The sequence below is a fragment of the Siphateles boraxobius genome, unplaced genomic scaffold (genome assembly GCF_051911475.1).
Source record: "Siphateles boraxobius isolate OS27281-9 unplaced genomic scaffold, OSU_SipBor_1 72, whole genome shotgun sequence".
In the NCBI taxonomy this organism is placed as follows: Eukaryota; Metazoa; Chordata; class Actinopteri; order Cypriniformes; family Leuciscidae; genus Siphateles; species Siphateles boraxobius.
Window position 1 is genome coordinate 3,023,546 of NW_027509200.1, and position 25,640 is coordinate 3,049,185.

General features: G+C 38.0%; 1 protein-coding gene across 1 annotated transcript in view; it reads right to left on the reverse strand.

Moving 5' to 3' along the window:
• The window catches only part of tmie (transmembrane inner ear), a 47,855-nt gene that overhangs the window by 19,734 nt on the left and 2,481 nt on the right, over positions 1 to 25,640 (reverse strand). The window contains exons 2-3 of the mRNA XM_077217282.1: positions 17,382 to 17,499; positions 16,644 to 16,793 (exon numbers count right to left, since the gene is read on the reverse strand). Of these exons, the coding sequence (XP_077073397.1) occupies positions 16,644 to 16,793; positions 17,382 to 17,499 (268 nt within the window). The remainder of the gene's footprint in view (positions 1 to 16,643; positions 16,794 to 17,381; positions 17,500 to 25,640) is intronic.

Genomic DNA, 25,640 nt, shown 5'->3' on the forward strand with positions numbered 1-25,640 from the left:
ACAAAATGTATGAAGTTTTCTCGGGTGCGTATCTCCTCCCATGTCGTGTCATATTGACATGCCTTATTGAGGAGAGGTGTGCTATATATTTCCCAAGAGATCGGACTTACGATGTTCACACAGCGGACGAAAAAACGGAAAATAAATCCCATAGACTTAACATTGAAATCCAAACATGATGAAATTTTCAACTCCAACTGTCACTTTCACACACACACACACACACACACACACACACACACACACACACACACACACACACACACACACACACACACACACACACACACACACACACACACACACACACACACACACACACGCAAGGTCAACTACAATTTTTACGATGATGTAATGATAAAAGATGACAATGATGTATTGTCTAATTTGTCCACACTGAAATCAGGAGATCAGTGCATCCTTGATTATTTCAGTTAATTTGTTTCACATTTCTATCCTAAAAAAGCTGTCAAATATTAAATGCTTAGATTAGCTACTTACAGCTTATTACACACTTTATGACCGTTAACTGAAGCGTCGCGCTGGATTTTGCGCTCAGCAGCTTCTGTGAACGTACAGCCAGGCTACTATGATTTGATTGGTCATCTCAAACAGGTTGACATTAGACCGCTGAGGAGCTCAGGTGAGAAGGATGTTATCTGGGCGTTGTGAAATATCCTTCCAGCACCAAAGCAGAGTTAATATAAGCCCATTATTACACAACCTTTATTGTATACACCTCAGAAAAACACTGAGGTCCAGCCCTCAATGGTGGGACCTGGGTTGTAGCATGACTGTTTTTCGTCACATGAAAGATACATCTTGTAGCCTGCATAGTAGCCAACTTATTTTTCAAAAGGGTAGCTTGTCAGTAGTTTAAAATATTTTAAAGGTGTCATTAATTATATTTATTTATTAGGATTTTTTACATAAAAACTGTCATAATTTAGAAAAGACTGACATAATTTTTTCTACTGACTTTAGCCCTCTGGTTTATACACTCTGTTTAAAGGGGCGTGTCTAATTTAATAATGTAAACGCCCACTTTTATGATTGGGTCTTTGCATATGAAAGAAGTATTACATGCAGAACTATTTTGAAGTATATAAATGCGTAGTAAAATATAGATGGTTTCAAAGCAGCTTTACAGTGATCAACAGGAAAATCATAACTTCTATAAAGCAATAGAAAAAATTATGTTACCATCAGCTCAGTTCAGTTCTCATTTAATAGTGTCAGTGCAATCAAATCAATACAATTGATGAATATTCCCCCTGTAGTCAATTTTATCCTTTAAAACTCATCTTTGATCACCAAAAACACATATTTAAACGTTTTTTCATAAAAATAAATGCCTTAAAATATCTTGAATGTAACTCGACACTCTTGCCTCATTTAGTATGCGCGGTTCTATGAATATGCGAATGATCCCCGCCTCCACTCACTCACTCACTCAGAGATCCACTCGTTGACGATCACACGTTGATCTGATTGGTTACAAGGTAGTTTGTGACGTCAGAAACACCCGCGATTTCAAACCGTGTTTTTGAGACTGTCTTTGGTTCACTGCAGTTTTAAGGAGAAAATACTCAGCAATGCTGTCGACTTATGAATTTACACATGGTTTGTCTTAAAGCATATTAAAAACACCACATAGACATAAACAAAAGCTTGATTTTCACCACAGATGGACTTTAACTGCATTTTACTATTACAGCTGCCAAGATTAACTGTCAAATTAATCGTGAAGAGTGGTAATTACGGCATTATATTTAGATCTACTCTCATGGAATAAAAGGTTGCAGCTCATTGTAGCAATCATGACCACAGTCACATCCCTGCACGAATGCAATAATATCTCCATTTCTGCACTCTAATGAACGCTTTAATCTGAACTAACATAGTGCAAACACGATGTAATTAAGAGCGATTCATCATAGCCCGGGGATAAGAGTTTCCATGCATCAGGATTGGATTTGCATTCAGCGACCTCTTTTAGTGGATTATTCTCCCTGTGATGAACATGATGTAATTTCAGATGTGTGTCCCTCAGTGTCCTGGCTTTATTAGTGTAGTAAAGTGTCTGGGCATTCATCACGCTCATGCTGCACTTCATGGTACTGTGAGAATTTTAAGTTTAAAGTATTTCATTCTCACTCACCTTCTTCTGTGGCGTTTAAAAATGCTCAATTGGTACAAAGTGTGCCAAGAAAATATCCCTCACACCATTACAGCACCAGCAGCACGAACCGCTGATACAAGGCAGGGTGGATTCATGCTTTCATGTTGTTTACGCCTATTTCTGAGCCTACCAAACAGAAAAGAGTGTGGGCGGAGTCTCTCTACAAGCGCACTGCACTCACAACCAAATCTAACCAAAATCTCAGCCAATCAGAAGAGAGTGTGGGCGGAGTCTCTCTACAAGCGCACTGCACTCACAACCAAATCTAACCAAAATCTCAGCCAATCAGAAGAGAGTGTGGGCGGAGTCTCTCTGTGAGTGCACTGCACTCACCACCCAATCAATCAAACATCACAGCCAATAAGAAGAGTGTGTGGGCGGAGTCTCTCTGCAAGCGCACTGCACTCTCAACCAAATCAATCACAAATCACAGCCAATCAGAAGAGTGTGTGGGAGGAGTCTCTCTGCAAACACACTGCACTCGCAACCAAATCAATCACTAATCACAGCCAATCAGAAGAGTGTGTGGGCGGAGTCTCTCTGCAAACGCACAGCACTCGCAACCAAATCAATCACAAATCACAGCCAATCAGAAGAGTGTGTGGGCAGAGTCTCTCTGCAAGCGCACTGCACTCGCAACCAAATCAATCACAAATCACAGCCAATCAGAAGAGTGTGTGGGTGGAGTCTCTTTGCAAGTGGACTGCACTCGCAACCAAATCAATCACAAATCACAGCCAATCAGAAGAGTGTGTGGGCGGAGTCTCTCTGCAAACGCACAGCACTCGCAACCAAATCAATCACAAATCACAGCCAATCACAAGAGTGTGTGGGTGGAGTCTCTCTGCAAGCGCACTGCACTCGCAACCAAATCAATCACAAATCACAGCCAATCAGAAGAGTGTGTGGGTGGAGTCTCTCTGCAAGTGCACTGCACTCGCAACCAAATCAATCACAAATCACAGCCAATCAGAAGAGTGTGTGGGCGGAGTCTCTCTGCAAACACACTGCACTCACAACCAAATCAATTCAAAATCACAGGCAATAAGAAGAGTGTGTGGGCGGAGTCTCTCTGCAAACACACTGCACTCGCAACCAAATCAATTCAAAATCACAGCCAATAAGAAGAGTGTGTAAATGGTAAATGGACTGCATTTATATAGCGCTTTAACAGACCCAATGGCCACCAAAGCGCTTTACATATTGCCTCACATTCACCCATTCACGCACTCATTCACACACCGACGGCGGTGTCAGCCATGCAAGGCGCCACTCAGCTCGTCGGGAGCAGCTGGGGTTAGGTGTCTTGCTCATGGACACCTCGACACCTGTGGGCGGAGTCTCTCTGCAAACACACTGCACTCGCAACCAAATCAATTCAAAATCACAGCCAATAAGAAGAGTGTGTGGGCGGAGTCTCTCTGCAAACACACTGCACTCGCAACCAAATCAATCCAAAATCTCAGCCAATCAGAAGAGCCTGTTGGCGGAGTCTCTCTGCAAGCGCACTGCACTCACAACCAAATGGATAATAAAATTCACAAATATTACACCAATGCCACCGTTCAAAGTCACTTAAATCACCATTCTTCCCCATTCTGATTGTACACAGCAAAAACTCCAGTGTTAAATGAACTCTCCTGGGAGTTTATATGGCTCCAGACTCAAGAGTGTTAAAGTGTTAAAATATGAGTGTTAAATTAACACTCAACAGTGTTAAAGTTAATGAGCTAATTAAGTGATTCATTGAGTGATACTTGACCATTATTGAAGACACCTGATGTTAACAAGCAGAATCACCAAAAAAGAAAATCTAATTTTTAAGCCACCATTATGGTGATCAGTGTTTGCTTTAGTTGGGCTCCTGACCTTTAAACTGTTAGCATTATATTTTGTTTGGCTGTTGTATTTGAGTTATAACTGCCAGATGATCAAAGAGAAAATGTGATCTGATGGTGTTAAAACTAATATTAACAGTTTAAGGGTCAAGAGCCCAACTAAAGCAAACACTGATCACCATAATGGTGGCTTTAAAAATTCGATTTTCTCCTTCAGTGATTCTGCTTGTTAACATCAGGTGTCTTCAATAATGGTCAATCATCACTCAATGAATCACTTAATTAGCTCATTAACTTTAACACTCTTTAGTGTTAATTTAACACTCATATTTTAAAACTTTAACACTCTTGAGTCTGGAGCCATATAAACTCCAGGAAGAGTTCATTTAACACTGGAGTTTTTGCTGTGTAGGTTTGCACTGAATGAAGCCCTAGCTTGACGCTCCGCCCACTCCCTTCGTCCGAATCCACATCAATAAATCCACAGGACCACTGGTAAAAAATGTATCCATTTACTCGGTTAGCAACAAAAACATCAGAACAGGAATATTACAGAAAATAAAAATGATTAATTAACGATAAAAAAGGAATAGAGAGGAAGAAAAAAGCTCAAAAACCTGTGTGGCTCCATTCTCTGCTTGCCTGACTGTACACTGAGGTAACGTCACCAACTCTCGTGAGAGTATTCCAAGCAATTAAAGGTGCATGCGGTTAAAGGTAAAACGCAATAACAGTCCTCTATTCCCAAAATATCACCAATGTAATATAAATGCACTCTAAATTATTCACACACATTTTAGATAGCCTAATTACACAATTAACTCCTTGCATTACTGTAAATATTTACTGCATCAACCTGTAAATACTGTAAATATTCCCTTCAATTTCCTCTGCATAAATGAATCATGTAAATTACTGTTTAATACATAATTTAAAATTATTTATCATTTAACTCCTACACTGATGCTCAGTTTGATCTGTGACTATGTCTACATGCTTAAAGGCATTGAGTTAGATTCATTGTATGAATCCAATTGTTTTCAGTAAAGCTGTGCAAATACTGTTCCAGTTACACAGTAGACTTTTTTTGTGATAGGAAAGTAGCACTTCATAAAGCATACTACTACAAACAAACAAATGTCAACAGTGTTGATTAAATCAAGGTTTTGATCACACATATACTCGGTGTATAAGCAATAAAACACATGTTTCTGATCATAAACCGCACAATCAGGCCACTCCTCTCTAAGTGATATTTAAATCACATTTTTTATGGGTGACCTAATTAATCCAGATGTAGCCACAGTGGAAATCCACTGACATTATTTGCATAGCTGCCTATGAAAAATGCATATGCCCACAGAAGAAAGCCACAAGTGTGTAACGCGTTCCATCTATGAACACAGGGAACAGGCATTGGAAAGGCGCCTGACGAGGGGCACTAAATGGTAAAATGTTAAATGGTCTCCGTGGTATCTGGGAGAGTCCCATTAGAATGTCTTTAGCTCTAATGAGGAATTTAATTAACTGTGGGGAAGTGCGAGCCTCAGTGGGTTTGTTTGTTTCAAACATACTCTGTTATCCTTGGCACTGTGTGTGTGTGCGGACAATTCTCTACACCTCATTCATGATCCACATGTCATTCCATCTCGTATGTGTTAAAATTTTCTGAAAGAGAAAAAAATAGTGTCTATTTACAGTCTGACATAGAATGCTTTATCAACCATGAGCCTACTGTAATAATGAGGCTATAAATATTCTTCTTTTTGACAGCCGACCCGTAATGTGATGTTTCCACAGTGGACAGGTATAAGAGTGTAGTGCAGTATGTTTCTGGACTCTGTCTTAATTAAAAATATCGATCACTCACCTTGAACACACAGACATATACAGTTCCCTTTCAGTCTGTCACTCCGAGTTACGTCAGTAACTGACGAAATGGGGGTTTTGCTTAGAAGCCTATCACCTTCGAGTTCTACAAAACGAGCCAATGGCAAAACAATGCCATGGGTCTGCAGAATGTGCATAGCGCAACTCTTCCCTATCTAGTGGGTATAAAAGGAGCTGCGCGGAGGATTGCATGATGTTTTTGCTTCGGAGCCGAGTGTTTCCTTCATGTCTCTCCACTGCAAGCTGTCTACGAGTTCTGAAACACGAGACGAGCGACTCTTCAGCAGTGTTATTTGACATGTTTATTGTAGTATAGTTGTATTTATGTATAAATAAAAAATTTATTTCTTCTTTTCAGAAAATCAATACAGCGATATTTTAGGGAAAGGTCAATAGGAAGAGTGCAGAGTTTGCTCTTCCATGTGATGAGAGTGAGGATGAGTTAGCCAAATGATTGGGAATGATAGGGATTAAATGATAGGGATTTACTTATTTTTGGTTTGCATGCGTTCCAAGTATATACATCTAGCAATTTCTAAAATCATAATTTTATAGAAAAACGACTTTTTTTTACCATTTTCCATATGCCATATGACGATACAATCTTCATTTGCCATATGACGACGTTTCACTAATTAGCCACCCAAAAATATTTTTTTGATCTGTATGATTAAAGCTATTTCATGTAATAAAAACTTATTGAAATAATATTTTATTATTAGAACATAATGCAAACCGTAGAGGGTTAAGTTTGCATGCGGGGCTGGAGCGTGAGACAGTCGATCTGATCTTTCTCATCGCTCTGGAGGAAAGTGCACTGTACGACTGCTCTATATGAGTGAGATACGGACACACAAACAGACCTCATACTCCAGTCGGCGGCTGTAGATTGATTATTTATTTTCTTGTGTTTTTAAAGTTGAATTTAGTTTGTTTGGAGGAGGATTGTGTTTTCTAGCACCAAAATAAACCAGTATGCTCTCCTTTGAAAGGCAATTCTCCTCTTCGCAATGTGTCATTATCATCCAATACACAATCTGGGTGAAGAGACAGTCTCTCGCTCAGAGACTAGATGGGCAGCTGAACTTGTGAAACAAAGCGTTTTGAATCTCAATGATCATGAATACAATAGTTTTATCCTATTGATTTCATTGTATTATATATTCATAAATAAAGATACCTAAATGTGTACAGTACATGTTTAAAGTTCATGCATAAATAATTTGCATTTTAGATCCTCTCAATACATCAATATTGAATGTTTTATTTTCTATGCAAACGTATGTAAATGTACGTGTGGTAGAACCGAACTTTACATGAAATACATACAAATACTATTGAGTAAGTTTGAAAGTGTACAATGGTCCAGGTAGTGCACATAAATACACAACAAACATAAGTTAACAACACAATGAAATCAAGCCACAACACATGGGAAATGCTCGCACCTTCGTACTTAACTAACTATCATGACGCTTAATTTAGCTAATTAATCATTAGATATTATCGATGCGTGATCCTCCCCTTTAAATAGTGCAACACTTCCTTAACTCCCAAAGTATTCTTCATTTTTACATGGACCAAGAGCATTGGATCCCAAACTGTTTTGCCATTCATTTAATTGTACCCCACCTTAAAATAACATTAAAACCAAGCATGTATTTCTAAAAGGCAAAATGCCAGTGTAAAAGAGAAAATAGTGCCATAAAAAATCAAATACATGATATTCAATCGGATCAAAACTGACAGCATCCACACAAGAAGCCTGTATATGAAAGGTTGTGTAGATTATGATGCCTTAGTAAATCACTCTATATACTGTTCTCGACAATGTACCTTTGTAAAAGTGGGGATTTTGCCCTTACTAGCATGAAGAACAAATAAAGACACAGCCTGTGCACAGAGATCGATTTAAGACTCAGTCTCTCTGACAGAAACATGGCTTGTGTGAGATCTTGTTTTTAATGTTGACCGTATATTATACGAGCAAGAATGCTATATTTCCCGAATATCCACAAGATTGCAAATGTGACATTGATTTTATACAACAGTTCAAAAAACAAAAAGGTCATATTAAGTGACATTGTAAACACAGTATTGTCCGCTCGATTTCCATTTCCAACACACAGCAGTGTTGCATTAGTGATCAAATCTGCAGCTTTGATGAATCATACGCCACATAATATTACCTTTTTGTACGTTGAACTGCTAAAAATAAAATAAAATCAACGTCGCAATTGTTGCATTTGCATTGTGACTCACTCATAAAGACAGTGATTTACTGCCACCTACTGATAAAGCAATGATAAAGATGTTCAGAGAAATAATAACATACTAAATAACTGTGCACACTTTACAATATGACCTTATAAATGGTAAAACTGGAAATTAAATAAAATGCAATAAATGCAGAATATTAAAGTTATTAAGGCACACTTTTCTTAGCACCCCTTTGAACTGTGTTGTGTCTTGATTCTGCTGTGAACTTGTGTTTTATATTCGGATGTTATTGTTGTGCACTTCTGGGCCAGCGTAAAAGTCATTGGCAGAGCAAGGCATTGCATTGTGATGAAAGATTATAAAGACACCTTTTTTTACAGTGGAAAACTGCACACCAATCATGCACAATACGACCAGAAATGTGTTTTATGAAAGTAAAAGGGCTCAATACTGATTCCTGGTTGATTTTAAAAGACAGAGAGAGAAAGAAAAAGAAAAAGTAAAGATCTGTGCTTTTTACTCATTCATTACTTTATATTTTCTTAGATGCACCCATTTCTTAAGGATTCACTTACATTAACACTTTACAATAAGGTTCGTTATTTAAAATTAGTTAATGTATTTACTGACATGAATTAACAATGAGCAATACATGTGTTACAGTATTTATTAATCTCTGTTAATGTTGGTTAATAGAAATCCAGCTGTTCATTGTTAGTTCATGTTAGTTCACAGTGCATTAACTAATGTTAACTAATACAACCTTTGATTTTAATAATGTATTAATAAATGTTATAAATAATATTAATGGTAACACTTTACAATAAGGTGCATTAGTTAACATTAGTTAATGTATTAACTAACATGAACTAACCATGAGCAATACCTTTGTTACTGTATTTGTTTATCATTGTTAATGTTAGTTAATAAAATACAGCTGTTCATTGTTTGTTCATGTTAGTTCACAGTGCATTAACTAATGTTAACAATATTTTAATAAAGTATTAGTAAATGTTAAAATTTACGTTAACTAATTAACCTTATTGTAAAGTGTCACCATTAACACTTGTAACTTTCATTTACATCTACTGACAACAGATTTTAATGGCAAGCGAAACACAACCTCAAGAACACTGCGAACGGCACATTTCGCTTCATTCGTAAATAGTTTCCAAAGCTTTTCTACTGAGGACAGAGAACAGTAAGAGCACATGATGGGTCTAAGCGACGGGATTGGCTGGTTCCTCTTCTTCTCTGACCACAGCCAGCGGTCCACTACCTCGAGCCTGGACCTGCTCAGAGACGGTGTGTAGCGCTGGGGTTTCCCCGAGAGCTGAACACACACACACACACACACACACACACACACACACACACACACACACACACACGAGACGTGAAGAGAGGGAGAAGAACAGAGAGAAGCAGAGGAAGAGATCAAGACCAAGAGACAGAACACAGATCTCACACATCAGCTGGAACAAGAGATTTGAACTGAAATGAAGATACATATATATGAAAGAAAGGTGTGAAAGGAAAAATGGAAAAGGAAATTTAGTGGCAGCATTTTTTTTTTAAAATTTCTATCTGGATGGAAATCTGCACACATTTAGTTTGCATGGGAAGTGAGTAAGGAAGAAGAACGGGAACAGGACTTGGGGAATAACGCGCAGTGAAGTCGTTTCAATGCCATGCTTGGTGAAACAATTATAAGAAACACCAACAACACATTATTTCTCCCAAAGCAGTCGATAACAGCCAACAGTGCTTGTTTTTTCCACAGAAGACGACAATGTCAACTTTTATTATTTTCAATTACATCTTAACCCATCAATAACTTATGTCTCAATAAAGGTCCAGTATTCATACAGTATGTCTGCATATGCTGATTAACCATTCACAGCACTGTATGTCTGCATTCATTCATTTATTGAATAGTTATGTGGGATTACTACACAGTGGGAAAATGGATAGGCTAATAATTGAAATTGATCTGATTGACTTTGCAAAATCAAACGCAGCCACCTGACACAAGCCAACCTCACAGATCAATCTGGTTTTATTTTTTGTTTTGTTTTTTGCAGAGGCTTGTGAATTTAAAAGACCAAAACAGAAGATTATATATATATATATATATATATATATATATATATATATATATATATATATATATATATATATATACAGTATCTCACAAAAGTGAGTACACCCCTCACATTTCAGCAAACATTTTAGTATATCTTCTAAAGAGACAATACTATAGAAATTAAACTTGTATGTATTTTAGAGTAGTCAATGTGCTGCTTGTATAGCAGTATATATTTACTGTCCTCTGAAAATAACGTAACATAAAGCCATTATTGCCAAAATAGCTGGCAACAAAAGTGAGTACACCCGCCTAAGTGAACATGTCAAACTGTGTCCAAAGTGTCAATATTTTGTGTGAGCACCATTGTTATCTAGCACTGCCTTAATCCTCCTAGGGATGGAGTTCACCAGGGCTGAGTTTCCCAATAACGTTGTCTCTTAGCGCGCTACGAAAACTCTTAAGGTATAACTTAACTGAAGGTATACCATTTCTAGGTGTGTTCCTCGAACCATGCCTTAGGAAGCCGCTTAAGATATACCTTCTTACGTGCGACGTTACCCGGTACGTGGCAATGGTGCTGAATTTGTTGATATCGATGGCTCGAGAATCAATTATTCCCTCGTGCAGGGGCTGCTTCACTGCGTTATGTGAGAAAGCAGTGTTCTTTTTAAAAGAAGCACTTCAGAAATAGTGGAAATTGCATTTATTTGGACTCATTTGATATTATAAAAAATTACAAATTGCAAACTAAATTAAACCCTGGATATTTTATATAATTTCGGAAAGAGAGCGCGAACGCACAACCTCGTGCTCAAACCTGTCGTGCGTCTAACCCACTACAGTAACTGTCCGTATGCTTTCATTGCATTAGAAAGGGCCACTTATATTATCATAATATATTTGCTATAATTTCTTTATTTACTCCACAACCAGGGTTGATTGCCCAGCAGCTGCATCACATTATTGGTGTAAATAAAAATTGTCTGTGATTGGATGACCTACTCAATAAAAGCGCAACACGTGAAATATTTAATCAATAGCTATGGAGAAAAAAGAAAGAAAGAGGAGAGCCCCCAGCTTTAATCCAACTGAAATGGACATCCTTTTAGACGAGGTGGCACTCCACAAAGGGCTGAGGGGGTGGTTCCGTCGAGTTTGTCTTGACACATCCGGACTAATAAGATCTAAAAGCTGCTGAATTTGCTGTCGTGGCAGGCGAAATATCTTTTGAATTGTATCTTCTGACATGGTAGCCAGGGGACTACAGTTTTCGCGAATATAAAAGACGGCGCTGCTTTGATTTAGCACAACTATTCGCTGTATCGCTGCCATTTGTTTGACCAAATTCCCCACCACAGTCATTCTCTTTAAATAGACGAATAAGCCTTTACTTTCGAATTGTTTGCCAGCTGATGTACCTTTGGATAATATAATTAAAAAGCTAACAACAATCAGTGTGATGACAATTTTATTATTTTGTACGAAAACACTTAGCCTAATTGAACACTGGGTGTATTCAATTTTAAATCGTATAGACTAAGATGTAAAGAAGCTTTTTGCAGTGGTGCCCACTAGCGGAGTGAACTGCCAACAGTGATAAGTTATAGCTAAGAGTGCTCCAGACCAACCTTCCGAACTTATGACTTACAGAAGGTATACTTAACTAAGAAGGTTTGGGAAAGACGTATTAACGATAAGGTACAGCTTAAGGTGTGACTTAAGAACGACGTAGCGTTAAGAAGGTTTCGGGAAACATGTATTAACGATAAGGTACAGCTTAAGGTGTGACTTAAGAACGACGTAGCGTTAAGAAGGTTTCGGGAAACTCAGGCCAGAGCTGCACAGGTTATTGCTGGGATCCTCCTCCATAATGTCATCACAGCGCTGCTGAATGTTAGACACATGGCTCCTCTCCACCTTCTGCTTGAGGATCACCACAGGTGCTCTATAGGGTTCAGTTCTGGAGACATACTTGGCCACTCCATCACCTTCAGCTTCAGCTTCCTCAGCAAGGCAGTTGTCATCTTGGCGGTGTGTTTGGGGCCGTTATCATGCCGTTCGGCACAGTTTCTGAAGGAAGGACATCATGTTCTGCTTCAGAATAAAACAGTACATGTTGTAGTCCATGTTTCCCTCAATGAAGCGCAGCTACCCAGTACCAGCAGCACTCATGCAACCCCAGACCATCATGATGCTACCTCCCCCATGCTTGACTGTAGGCACCACACAATTTTCTTGTGTTGTATGTTCCCACCAGTCCTGAGATCTATCTCGCACACAATAACTGAAGCACATGCGCAGCTGCAATGATGGCCCTTTTCGTCATCCTCCTCCTCAAAATCATGGTGATGTTTGGCGAACTTCGCATATATCGCAGAGCTAGCATAAACCTTATTTTGCGTTCGTCCATCTGTGAACCCCCTTTAAGCAAGCGTGACATTTCAGATAGTATGTAAAGTGTAAACACATTAATTGGATATTGGTCACAATTGAAAGAACGTGTAAACGAATATAGGCAACAAATCAGAATTGGGCATCAAGATCTGCAGTGTAAACGAGGCCTCTGTCTCTTCAGGCCACAGGACATAGTTCCAGTAATTCATGCTCTTGGACAGGTTCCTTTCAGCAAACTGATTGCGGGCTTTCTTGTGAGCCAGCTTCAGAAGAGGCTTCCATCTGGAACGATGCAAACCGACTTTTTGTTGTGTGGCATATGGTCTAAGCACTGACAAGCTGACCTTGCACTTCTGCAACCTCTAAAGCAATGCTGGCACGATCATGCGCCTGTTTTTTGAAGCCAGCTTCTGCACATGACGCACAGCACGAGGACTCAACTTCTTTGATTGACCCTCGCAAGGCCTGTTCCAAGTGGAACCAGTCATGGAAAACCTCTGTATGACCCTGGCCTGAACTGTAACTCAGGTTCAGGATGTTAACAATCTTCTTAATATATCCAAGCTTCATTTCTATATTATTGTCACTTGAAAAGATATACTAAAATGTTTGCTGACATGTGAGGGGTGTACTCACTTTTGTGAGTAAGGCATTTCAAGTAATGCGAGTTACGTAATCAGATTACTTTTTTCAAGTAACTAGTAAAGTAATGCATTACTTTTAAATTTATAAAAAAAATTGTGCATTACATACTCACAACTCACCACTCAATCGCGTGTCTGGGCACTGAACACGCTGAGGCAGCATTCGTGGATGAGTCATGTACCCATTGTGGGAAGATGATCATCTCGGAGCTACGGTCATCCCTCAAAGTACATGCTGCCGCTATTTCAGCTTATCACAACCACATAGATGGCAAAACAGTAGGAAAGCACGACCTGGTCGTCAGTTTCCTTAGTTTCCCTCCACACCCTCTTGGAACACTTCCCTGGTGCCTCTAGCACTCCAGGATGCTCCCTTTGAGCCTTTGCAGTCAGCAGACTTAAAGCTTCTATCCATGAAGACTTGGCTTGGCTCCTCAGCAAAAAAGAACACACTGAGAGGAAAACACTACACAACCCTCACTGAGATAACACACACTGTCACTCAGAACACACTGAGAGTAACAACACTACACAACCCTCACTGAGATAACACACACTTTCACTCAGAACACACTGAGAGGAAAACACTACACAACCCTCACTGAGATAACACACACTGTCCCTCAGAACACACTGAGAGTAAAAACACTACACAACCCTCACTGAGATAACACACACTGTAACTCAGAACACACTGAGAGTAAAAACACTACACAACCCTCACTGAGATAACACACACTGTCAATCAGAACACACTGAGAGGAAAACACTACACAACCCTCACTGAGATAACACACACTGTCCCTCAGAACACACTGAGAGTAAAAACACTACACAACCCTCACTGAGATAACACACACTGTCACTCAGAACACACTGCGAGGAAAACACTACACAACCCTCACTGAGATAACACACACTGTCCCTCAGAACACACTGAGAGTAAAAACACTACACAACCCTCACTGAGATAACACACACTGTCACTCAGAACACACTGAGAGTAACAACACTACACAACCCTCACTGATATAACACACACTGTCACTCAGAACACACTGAGAGTAACAACACTACACAACCCTCACTGAGATAACACACACTGTCACTCAGAACACACTGAGACTAAACACACTACACAACCCACACTGAGATAACACACACTGTCACTCAGAACACACTGAGAGTAACAACACTACACAACCCTCACTGAGATAACACACACTGTCACTCAGAACACACTGAGAGTAAACACACTACACAACCCTCACTGAGATAACACACACTGTCACTCAGAACACACTGAGAGTAAAACACTACACAACCCTCACTGAGATAACACACACTGTCACTCAGAACACACTGAGAGGAAAACACTACACAACCCTCACTGAGATATCACACACTGTCACTCAGAACACACAGAGTAACAACACTAGAATCAAACACCAATACAGAAAATAGTAACTTTTCATCTTTATGCTGCGTTCACACCGGACGCGAATAGCGTAAAACAAAAATAATTGACAGATTAGGTGGATGAGGGCGAGGGTGATCCTCGCTCCGATGCGGGACAACAGGTCATCAAGCTGGGCGCGGGACAGGCGGAAGTACCGCTGAAAGCCGCTGTCATCCAGGCGCAACTCCTGGTGCGAGCAATGGTGAAACTCGCCACACTGGGTCGAAGGGTCAGATGGACACAAATACGGCGACGATGACCCCTACGCCGCCGTTCTGCTCTCCAGAGCAAATACAGAGCTGTGACTCTCTCGGTGAATGCTCGATCAACATAAAAACGTATAAGCGTATAACTAGACGCGGTAGGCGCGAATTTGACGCGCTATTCGCGTCCGGTGTGAACGCAGCATTACAGTTAGAATACTTTCAGTGACTTCACACAAAGTAATATTTTCTTCAAAGAAAAGAGTGACATTCTTTCACTTGATTTATTTAAATGTTTAGAACATAATTCTTTAAGGTAAATGAAAGTTAGCAGTTTGCTTCAATAGTCTGTAATAATTTACGGAATTACAGTAATGAGAAAGAAAATGTAGAAACTAAAAGTACAAACTGTAATTCGAACAAATAACAAACAAGCCCAGCTCATCCTTTCAGCTGAAACTGCAGTCAGTGTGTGAGAGACACAAGCTGAACTCTATTCTGTTGTGAATGTGTGTTTCAACAGTTTTGACAGCAGTGTGTTAGCATTTGGACAAAGTGCTGTAAATCCACAGTGTTGTGCAGGTTGTGTTAAAGTCATGGGATAAGTGTGTAGAGTTTTGAACTAGAGTTTGCTCCACATGAACTGTAGTTCGAGTTTACACGTGCAGCTCCAGTTGTGCTCACTGTCGTTTAGCAGTCGAAAAAAACAGTTATCTCACTTTATTAACCAGTGTCTTTGCTGCTGACCTTCGATGATCCAATTTAACCATATTATTATGCAAAAAACATTCAAGCCCAGCTCAGGTGACAAAAAGTAGCGCAAAAGTCATGTAATGCATTACGTTCCATTAAAAGTAACAATGCAATGCAATTAGCTACTTTTTTAGGTAGTTACTTTCCCCAACACTGTGTGTGTGTGTGTGTGTGTGTGTGTGTGTGTGTGTGTGTGTGTGTGTGTGTGTGTGTGTGTGTGTGTGTGTGTGTGTGTGTGTGTGTGTGTGTGTGTGTGTGTGTGTGTGTGTGTGTGTGTGTGTGTGTGTGCACTTGTTTTCATGACAACTGAGGACATTTTTATGATAACACACCTTCAATATGAGGACACTCGGGAAAATGAGGACATTTCATAAGTCCTCATATTTCAAATGGCTTTAAAAACATTCTAAGCAGTGTTTTATTAAAAATGTAAAAATGCAGAATGTCTCCTGTGATGTGGATGACATGTGTGTGTGTGTGTGTGTGTGTGTGTGTGTGTGTGTGTGTGTGTGTGTGTGTGTGTGTGTGTGTGTGTGTGTGTGTGTGTGTGTGTGTGTGTGTGTGTGTGTGTGTGTCATACAACTGCTCTTCAATTAATGGCACTGACACACTACAGCCAAAGATATAAATACTTGGCTTAAAACCATTTTTGGGGGGTGAAAATACTAACATGCCTAAGACTTTTGCACAGTACTATATATATATATATATATATATATATATATATATATATATATATATTACTTATATAATTGCTCAAAACCCGTTTCACAAGAATATGTACCTTTTTTGAGTTTGTAATTGAGTTTGTAATGAGTTTGCAATGTGAAAATGTATGATTTGAATAAAAAAATGTAAGTATGAAGCGCTTTCCCTACTATGAGAACATACAAATGAGGTCGTACGAATACAAACCAGATGTGCAACACAAACCCACAGACAGTGAGTGTGTTCAGAGATCAGACTCTTACCTCCCGGCACGTCCGTCAGCTCGTCGAGGGGGGGCACCGTCTCCAGTGTGTTGGCGTACGTCTTCGCAGCTTGTCTTTGTAAGTTCCGAGCCTCGATCTCTTTTTTCGTTCGTGGAATTCGGCATTTGAAGATGCAGCACAGCGTTATTACTGTGAAATGGGGAAGAGAGCTTTGAAATCGTGTGAAAGGGATCATCCCTCACAACAGGCAGCGTCTCAAATCTCTTTGTTCTGTAAATGCTATTTTGCTCTGGGGAAATTTCATTAAATCACTTAATGCGATTCACGACGTGTAAATAATTTAGTGTGTTTTTTTATACTAATTTATTGGAATTCTGAATGCAAATTTATGCATAGCTTGCCATTTTAAACAGGTCACCTAGAAATAAAAATTCTTTCATCATTTACTCGCCCTCATGTCAATTATATAAAAACAGTATTTTTCTTCTGTGAAACACAAGAGGAGGAATTTTTAATATATTGGTTACTCCTTTGCATGCAGTTACAATGAAAGGAGACTGGAGATTTCAAGCTACAAAATGGACACAAAACGTGCCATAAGTATCATTAATGTATAAAAAAAATAGTCAATAAAACTTCCATGTCTTCTGAAGTTATGAGCTCTTTTTGTCCCTTTGTAGCTTGAAAGCCTCAGTCCTTGGAAAGAGTGGCTAAAACATGAGTCATATTGAATGCAATACGGCTTTTAATATAAGATGAACACTTTTAGACACTTACTAATTGCTAGGATGAACATGGAGAAAATGCCAATAACCTGCCATAATCGAAGACCCCAAAACACCACTGTTTCTGAGGTGACCGGATCCGGCTTTTTCGGCGGGTCTGTTGGCAGGAGCTGTAGGGAAGATAGGGAGGAGAATTTTTTTTTATATTTATCCCGCATCTCTTTTTATTTCCAGGTAATTGTTCCACCTAAATGGAGGGAATGGCAACAATAGCAGTGATTAAGAATTGCGGGAAGATTTAACCACCTTCTCATATAATCACAGTGTCAAGAAGAGAGGCAGAAACACTTCAGGCTGGGAATTGCTTGCGGTGCGTTTTTAGACTAAAAGAAGAGGAAAAGTGTGTGTGTGTGTGTGTGTGTGTGTGTTTGAGAGTGAGAGAGAGAGAGAGATACTCTAAGCCAGCATACTTTTAAAATATCTGTTTCAGTAGCAACCTTGTGAGTGAATTTGAAAATATTTTTTTCATATTTTATATCACCCGTTTATGTTTCTTGCTGTTGTAATGTTTGCATTGATGTTCAAACTTATTTTTGTGGAGGGTTTCATGGAATATTTGTCTTCATAAATAAGAGTTATCTCAATTTCGAGATTTTTGCTTCTATTTTACTTCCTGATCTGTTTTGGGCACTCCTACTGTACATTGCCAGTAAAAAAAAAACACCAGCTTTTCACTGAAAATCGCCTATAATAATGTTGTAATAAATGGCTATAACTTTCTAGTTACATTGTTACATGTAGACAAAATGTTATCTGGAAATCTAGAAAATCCCAGTAAAACCCCTATCTGAAGGTAAAAATCCAAACTTCAGGAGGATTTGTTTGAGTTGAGTAAAAAAAACTTAAAAAATTTGCTGCCATTTTTCTTAAATCTGGTAAATTCATCCCATCTAAAACAAAATAAATGTAAAATTGGGATTTAAATGAGCTAGATTGAAACTTCAAGTTCTCCTGTTTAAAATGATTTGATTCTGACTGCTATAATGGGTCAGAAAAACCAAGAAAAGAATACGAGTCCGGTTAGGTCTTTAAGGGTTAACTAACATGAACTAACAATGAGCAATACATTTGTTACAGTATTTATTAATCTTTGTTAATGTTAGTTAATAAAAATCTGTTCATTGTTAGTTCATGTTAGTTCACAGTGCATTACCTAATGTTAACAAGATTTTAAAAAAGTTTAAGTTCAATAATCGTAGAAATTAACATCAAAGATTAATAAATGCTGTATAAGTGCAGTTCGTTCTTAGTTAATGAAAACTAATCTCAATGACACTAAAATAACTCTGATATCAAGTATCAGTTCCTTTGAAAAACTAACTTTTGAGTGTTTGTCTCCAGCTCTGGCAGGTTTCAGGCTCCATATGTGACAGCAGCTTTAAGGTGAGAGTTTGTTTCCAGCGTTTTAATAATTCAACAGGTTTGTGTCATACAAAGAGCTCTAGTGGAAGGATTCGGTCAGTGTTGACATGCTGATTAGTTGTCCAAGTTCCTCTGCACAGGTTATCACTCCACATCTCATTTGTAGTCTTCTTTCAAAGTCTGCACTCCTGAACTATTATACCTGTAGTCAGGCTTCACTTCACTTGTCTCCTGTCTCCATCTGTGAGTCCTTGCTGATACAAAGCTTTTCACTGAAGGAACTTTTCGTCTTCATGCAACTGTATTGTCCACATAAAAATGTATGTAGCGGTCATACAATGACTGTGTGTCTGCCATTGCAATGTGACTCAAGACATGTCACTTTAAGACAATCTGGAGACCAGTTCCTCACAGTTCTGGTGGTGACAAGCAGCTGCTAGTCTTATATGATGATGAGATGTCATGTACCAACATGATTATAGTTTCGTCTGCCAAAGAGTTATATGACACATTTACTGACTGAATAAAATCATATAGGCCACCCCAAGTCTCTAAAACTGTATTTCCTTCCAAAGTTGCGAATTTAACTTTTTTTAAAAAAAAAATTGCGAATAAAGCATAATTTCTATCCGATGTGTTCAAGAGGACAAAATCATCACTTCCTGGGAACATTGGTGCAACATATTTGTTATGTAAATGGAAGTTTCTGCAATCCGGAAAGAAACTGTCTCTTTTTTCCTCCATCATAAATTAGTTGCGCTTAAGCGCCGCAGACGAAACCCAATTAACGCTGTCATTTGAGATGCTGTGATGCAATTGGTCCGCTAGTTAGTCCAGTTATACAATCACAGCCTCTGACATCAAGGGATTTATTTATTTCCACCGTAGTTTATGCTCATGCCGTCTTATTGGATAAAACAATTATCCGCCTAAATTTAGCACATTTTTTAAATTTATTTGCATAAAATTTGTATGGAAAACATGTTCTGTAAGGCAAGTCAAGTCAACTTTATTTGTATAGCACTTTTCATCAAAGCAGCTTTACAGAAAATCATGAGGTTAATGTTTATAGTCGGGTGATAATATAGTTTACAGGGAATCAAGCAGGTCAGAATTGCTTTATAGTATATATATATATATATCGTATGTTACATAAATATCCAACTTTAGCACATTTCTTCTCAACAAGCTTCACAAACAAATCATTCATGTCTGTCGTGTAAAAGGTGCATTATAAAGTTGAATATTTAGAGTAAAGGGTTAAGTCACCAGATGAAATAGCACAGCACTAATAATTAGCATCGACTTAAACCATTAGTATTTAGTATTGACTGATTAGAGTGATATTTTTGCTAGATAAAGGGTAACATTTCCTATCAGTAAGGCTGGAGATAGCAGATAAAAGTAAATTACTATTGATGTTTCAGTGTTATTCAATAAAGCCTGAGATTTCCACATGTCTCCTGCTGTGTCGCATCGACTGAGAGAGTGCTGAAAGCCCATTCAGAGATTGGCACCTGTTTCGGTCAGGTCTAAGCAGATACTGTACTAGCAAGCTAACAGTTCACATGCAGAAACTCTTCAATGCATATATACATACAGATACATATTGGCCAGAGAATGAGACGAAACTGAGACTCACAGTAATATCATCAGAGCGGAGTGCCTCAGGGGTTTGTGCTAAGCCCATTCCCATTCCTGAACCGCTAATATTTGATGTAACGGCTGGAATAATATTCATGTGGTCATTTACGGTGCAGGTTGGGAATCAATAGGCATGGGCGGACTGACAGACATTTTGACCGTTAATTTCACAAACATTTGACCTTAAATTTGATTAAAAAAAACAAAAGCATTGTGTTTGGATCAAACAATACATTTAAATCCAAACCAGAGTTTATTCTGTCTGTAAAGAGTATGCCTATTGAACAGGTAGAGAAAACAAGACTTCTTGGAGTTATATTAGACACCAGGCTTAAGTGCTCATTAAGAGATGTGCACATTTTCGTAACGCTTTATTTTACAGTCTCCTTGCTACACATGTTGCATGTAGTTACTGTAGTAATTACTATAAATTGTCCATAATTACATGCAACTAACCCTTAACCAGCTAATTTTAATCCAATAGTAAGTACATGTAGTAAATTAATATTATCTAGCACTTGAATAATTACAATGTAATTCAGACACCTTAAAATAAAAGTGTAACACACATTTTTTTAACATAACATTGCATTTCTCAATGGTTCTTGTTTAGATTACTCTCCAGTGGTCGAGTGCATCAAGTAAAGACTTGGAAAAATTACAATTAGTCCAGAATAGAGCCGCTCGACTCACTTTAAAGTAAAAAGACTCACTTTTATAGATGGACTAATTTAATAAGTGTGCACAAAACGTTAGGTTGGCCACTGGTGAAGGATAGGACGATTGTCTCGCTGCTTTGTTTTATAAGAAATGTTTCAGTGTCTAGAGTCCACAATGTCCTGTACTGCCAACATTTGTATTGAAGTAGAAGTCATCATTTTAATACCAGACAGGCGTCAAAGGGATGTTTTTACTTACGCTTTCATAAACCAATGAAAAACAAAGGACTGTAGTATATGGAATGAAAACATGGAATGACTTGCCATCGGAAATTACATATAATGAGGTTTAAAAAATATTTAAAGGACTATTTAATGGCACAATATTTTAATATCACAGTAGTAAATTGTTGATTTTGATATTGGAATGAATTTGGGGTTTATATGTTTTATTGACTGGACTTTTATTGTTGTTGAATAATGTAGTTCTGTATTTTTACCCAGGAAGACGTAGGTAGTGGCTAATAGGGATCTAAATAAACAAAACAAAAACAAAAATAGCCGAGACTATTTGGACTCGGTTCGGTACCCACTGATAGGCAGCTGCTTTCAAATGGTCCCTGGTTATTTGTGTTCACGATCTGAAGACTGTCAAAGGTTCCTAATTACAACGTGGTTTGCACTGTTGAGCATTGTACCCAATCACACTGCAACTGAAGTGATTGACAGCTTCAGTTGCTATAAAGAGAGTGCTCTTTGCTCGCTTTCTGGATATAATCTATTCTCAATTGACCTATCGGTGAGCCCCGCCCCCCTTAGTTACTGTTGCTAACGGTTGCTGATCTGCGGTTGAAGGGAGGAGCTTACCGATAGGTCAATTTGAATAAAAGTTTTATTTCTCATGCCACTATAGAGGACCAACGGCCTCGTATACACTGCAGAGTTTCAGGAGAGACAACCGCACATAAATGCACAGGGAATGCGATAGCCTATTATTTGACAGTGAAGCCTGATGTTCTTTTATTTGAATAAGGAATAGCAGAATGAGGAGTCCTCCGATACATACGGCTTACACAGAGATCTACTCCCACCATTGAGTCAGTCTGGGATTACATCAAGAGCAGTTGAGAGAAGTCATACATCAAACTGTGGTAATTCTCCAAGATGAATAAAACAACCTGTTCACGTATCCTGGACTTTGTCTTTTACACAGACTTCGGGCTCCTGCACAGAACGGCATATGCCTATATTATAGCTGAAGTGATGTCACAATAGCAATAGACTGTGACATCACATCGAATGTGAATAATCCTTGTGATAAATAGTGAAGAATGGCTTGAAATCAAATCTAATGTCAATGTAAATGTTATTCATAGAATTATTAAATAATTACTCCATTAATTATGTAACTTATTAACTCTAAATCTACATGACTTAAGACTACAAATCCCCCATAGACAAAACAGACTAGTGGATCATTATGGAATGACAAAAATATCACTGAATCATGCAAATATTGATGTTTAAATGTCATAATATAGTCATCCAATAAATGTGTTCAGTAGTTCTGTCAAATCAATTAATCACATCTAACATAAAAGTTTATATATACACACACATATTATACAAACACACACACACACACACACACACACACACATATATATAACAGATAAACAAAAATGTTTATGTTAGATGCGATTAATGACAGCACTAGTATTTAGATATAGATCTCTGAAACCTGTGGTCAGGAGAAGTAAAGGTCTGGCATCTTTCACATCTTTTCCTAATATTTATATATGTTTTTAAGTTAAACATTTTAAGTTAAAACCTCTGAATGTCTGTTATGCTCAATCCACAAGGGTACGGCTCCGCCATTTTCTCCTTGTATTGATTAGCAATGATTATAAATCCTATACCGAATAGACAAACAACTGCACTAACCAGTTGTGAATTTTAAAAAGCCACTAAAAAACAAGGATTTTTGAGTGAAAACGAGTAGATCTATTTGAAAACAGAAAAAAAATCATGTTGTTGAATTGAAAGATTTATTGGCTCATTCAATGTTCTTGACAGCCACTCAATCATGAGACGCACCCTGTCCCGAGAGTTCAACTGTTAGTACATCATATATTGATATTTTTCTTTGTAATGTACTTTATGTCCCTTCTCCTCTATCCTTCAGATAAATAAAACTGTTGACTCTGATTCGAGGTACAATCATTCACATCTCGAGACAAACAGCAAGCAGAGACTTCAGACAGACTGAAACTGTCCGACACATTCACGTGTGTAAAATAAATGACACATATTTAAACGTGTTTGTATGTATATATTAAATAGCATGAAGAGATTGTTCTTCCAGCATTACATGATATGATATAATCGTGTCTCACACAGACTCCCTGCAGCCGATTGAAGAAGAAATCATTTTGATCACTGTGTCTATAAATATGATGGCCTGCTGAGCCAGCCGGGGCACTAAATGTCACCAAACCTTGAATTTGTGCTCCTTAAGATGTTTCATGTTGGAATTAAACATTGTACAGGCAGGGAAATTGGCGGCACCTGGTAATTGACCCTGTAATGAGTGTTTAATAAGCAGAAAACCTCTGCTTCTGACGCCTGCTGATAGAAACCTGCAGGATTAGCAGTTGTAAACGCTCTATCTTTTGCCAGCACCTTATAGATGTGTCTGAGAACAGCTGAAGTTATATTTGCGTGACATTTTTAGACACACCTTGTGTTTCATCTGCACTGTTATATATTTGTTGCTCTGTATATTTGCGCCTCACTCCATCAGTGCCATGTCTTTGAGACGCCATGTCCAGGTATACCGTAAGTCCAGCTCTGGAAAAGCTCATCTCATGGCTATTTTTAATAACAGCTCTATATACTTCATTCTATATAAAACATTTACATTTACATCAGCGTTTTCTGCAATTTAATTCGAAACATATAACAGACATTTAATAGCCTGCATGTTCAAAGATCCTTTTTTTTTTGGTAGATATTTTCCTGAGTAATCTATTTTTTTATTTTTGTTTTTATAGACTCTAAAAAATGCTGGGTTAAAAACAACTTGGATCATTGTGACAATTATGTCAAAATGTGGTCATTTTGGTTTATTTTGACACAGCTGCTTTGGATTAAATGTTCTATCCAACATGCTTTTTTTATTTTTTAACTGTTTAAAAAATGACTGTACTGCTGGGTTAAAAATATGAAATGAACCCGAAATGAGTTTTAAATTAAAATCCATTTAACACATGGTACAACACAAGCAACAGTAATCAAAAAGGTGAAATTTACTAATAAGCAAGAACACCTAAAAATGGAGAAAAATAGGTTATAGGCCAGTAAAGCCGGTAATAAACAGAATAAACAGTGTATCATAGTGAATCGACATGATTAAACCATTCCTGCTTTTTCAGGTCCTGTTCAACAGTCATTCCCATCTCACTTCAATTACTTTTCTGCTACTTTCCACACATATTCCTGACCTGAGCGCCAAAACGTTAGCAAAAAAAAAATGTTTTATACGTCTTTCATTGAATGTTTCGAGTCAGATGTTTTTTAAATGTTATACTACTTGTTTCAGAACGTTCAGAGAACATCCAAAAGTAACTTTCACATAATGTTTGCAATGTGATTTTTCCTTAATGGACCAATTGTTGTTAAAAAAATTAAAAAAATCTCAAACTAATTTCTGTTACATGGTTGGCCATTTAAAATCAAACAGTGACAATGCCATTGAACTATTTCTGTACTCTGTACTGTATTTCTATATTCTGATACATCAGCTTTTACACGAGTTAACCGAGTGGATCTCTGAGCGAGTGAGTGAGTGGAGGCGGGGCTCATTTGCATATTCATAGAACTGCGTATACTAAATGAGGCAAGGGTGTCGAGTTACATTCAAGATATTTTAATGTTGGATTTATTTTTTAAATATGTCATTTTGGAGATCAAAGATGGGTTTTAAGGGATACAATTATTTATTCAGTGAGTGGCACTAAAAACACGTTCAGTTTTACCTGAATCTGACAACGTTTTATCATGTTGGTTGTATGTATCGCACCAGTTGGGAATTTAAATGTCCGGTGAGTGGTGCTATAAGGTTCATTTGTGTTTGAAAATAATGTAACACCTACACTAAACCCTAAACATACTCGATAGTGTTAACAAAAGCAAACGGGAGATTATTCACATCACGAGTGCACTACTGTACCAGCTGAGCTACTGAGCAAGTTTACTTCTTCACAAAACACACACATATGGAGCTGCGTATGGGATGCAAATGTCATGGACTATGGGTAACTGTTTTTAGGTCATAATATAGTATTGTGCAAGGAACCGCACAGAAATAAGTCTTTATTAATCAATAATCTGCCCCAGTAATCATAATTTTTTGTGAAAAGCAATACAAGTTGTTTGTGTTTAACTGTGTCTAGTGTTCAACTGGAAACTGCAGTGATTTGTTTGTATTATGGCAACGGCATCTCACATAGTCTGACGGCAGATAAAAATAAACAATAAATAAATGACTTTTGAGTGATTCATTACAAAAGTGTGCATTAAATATG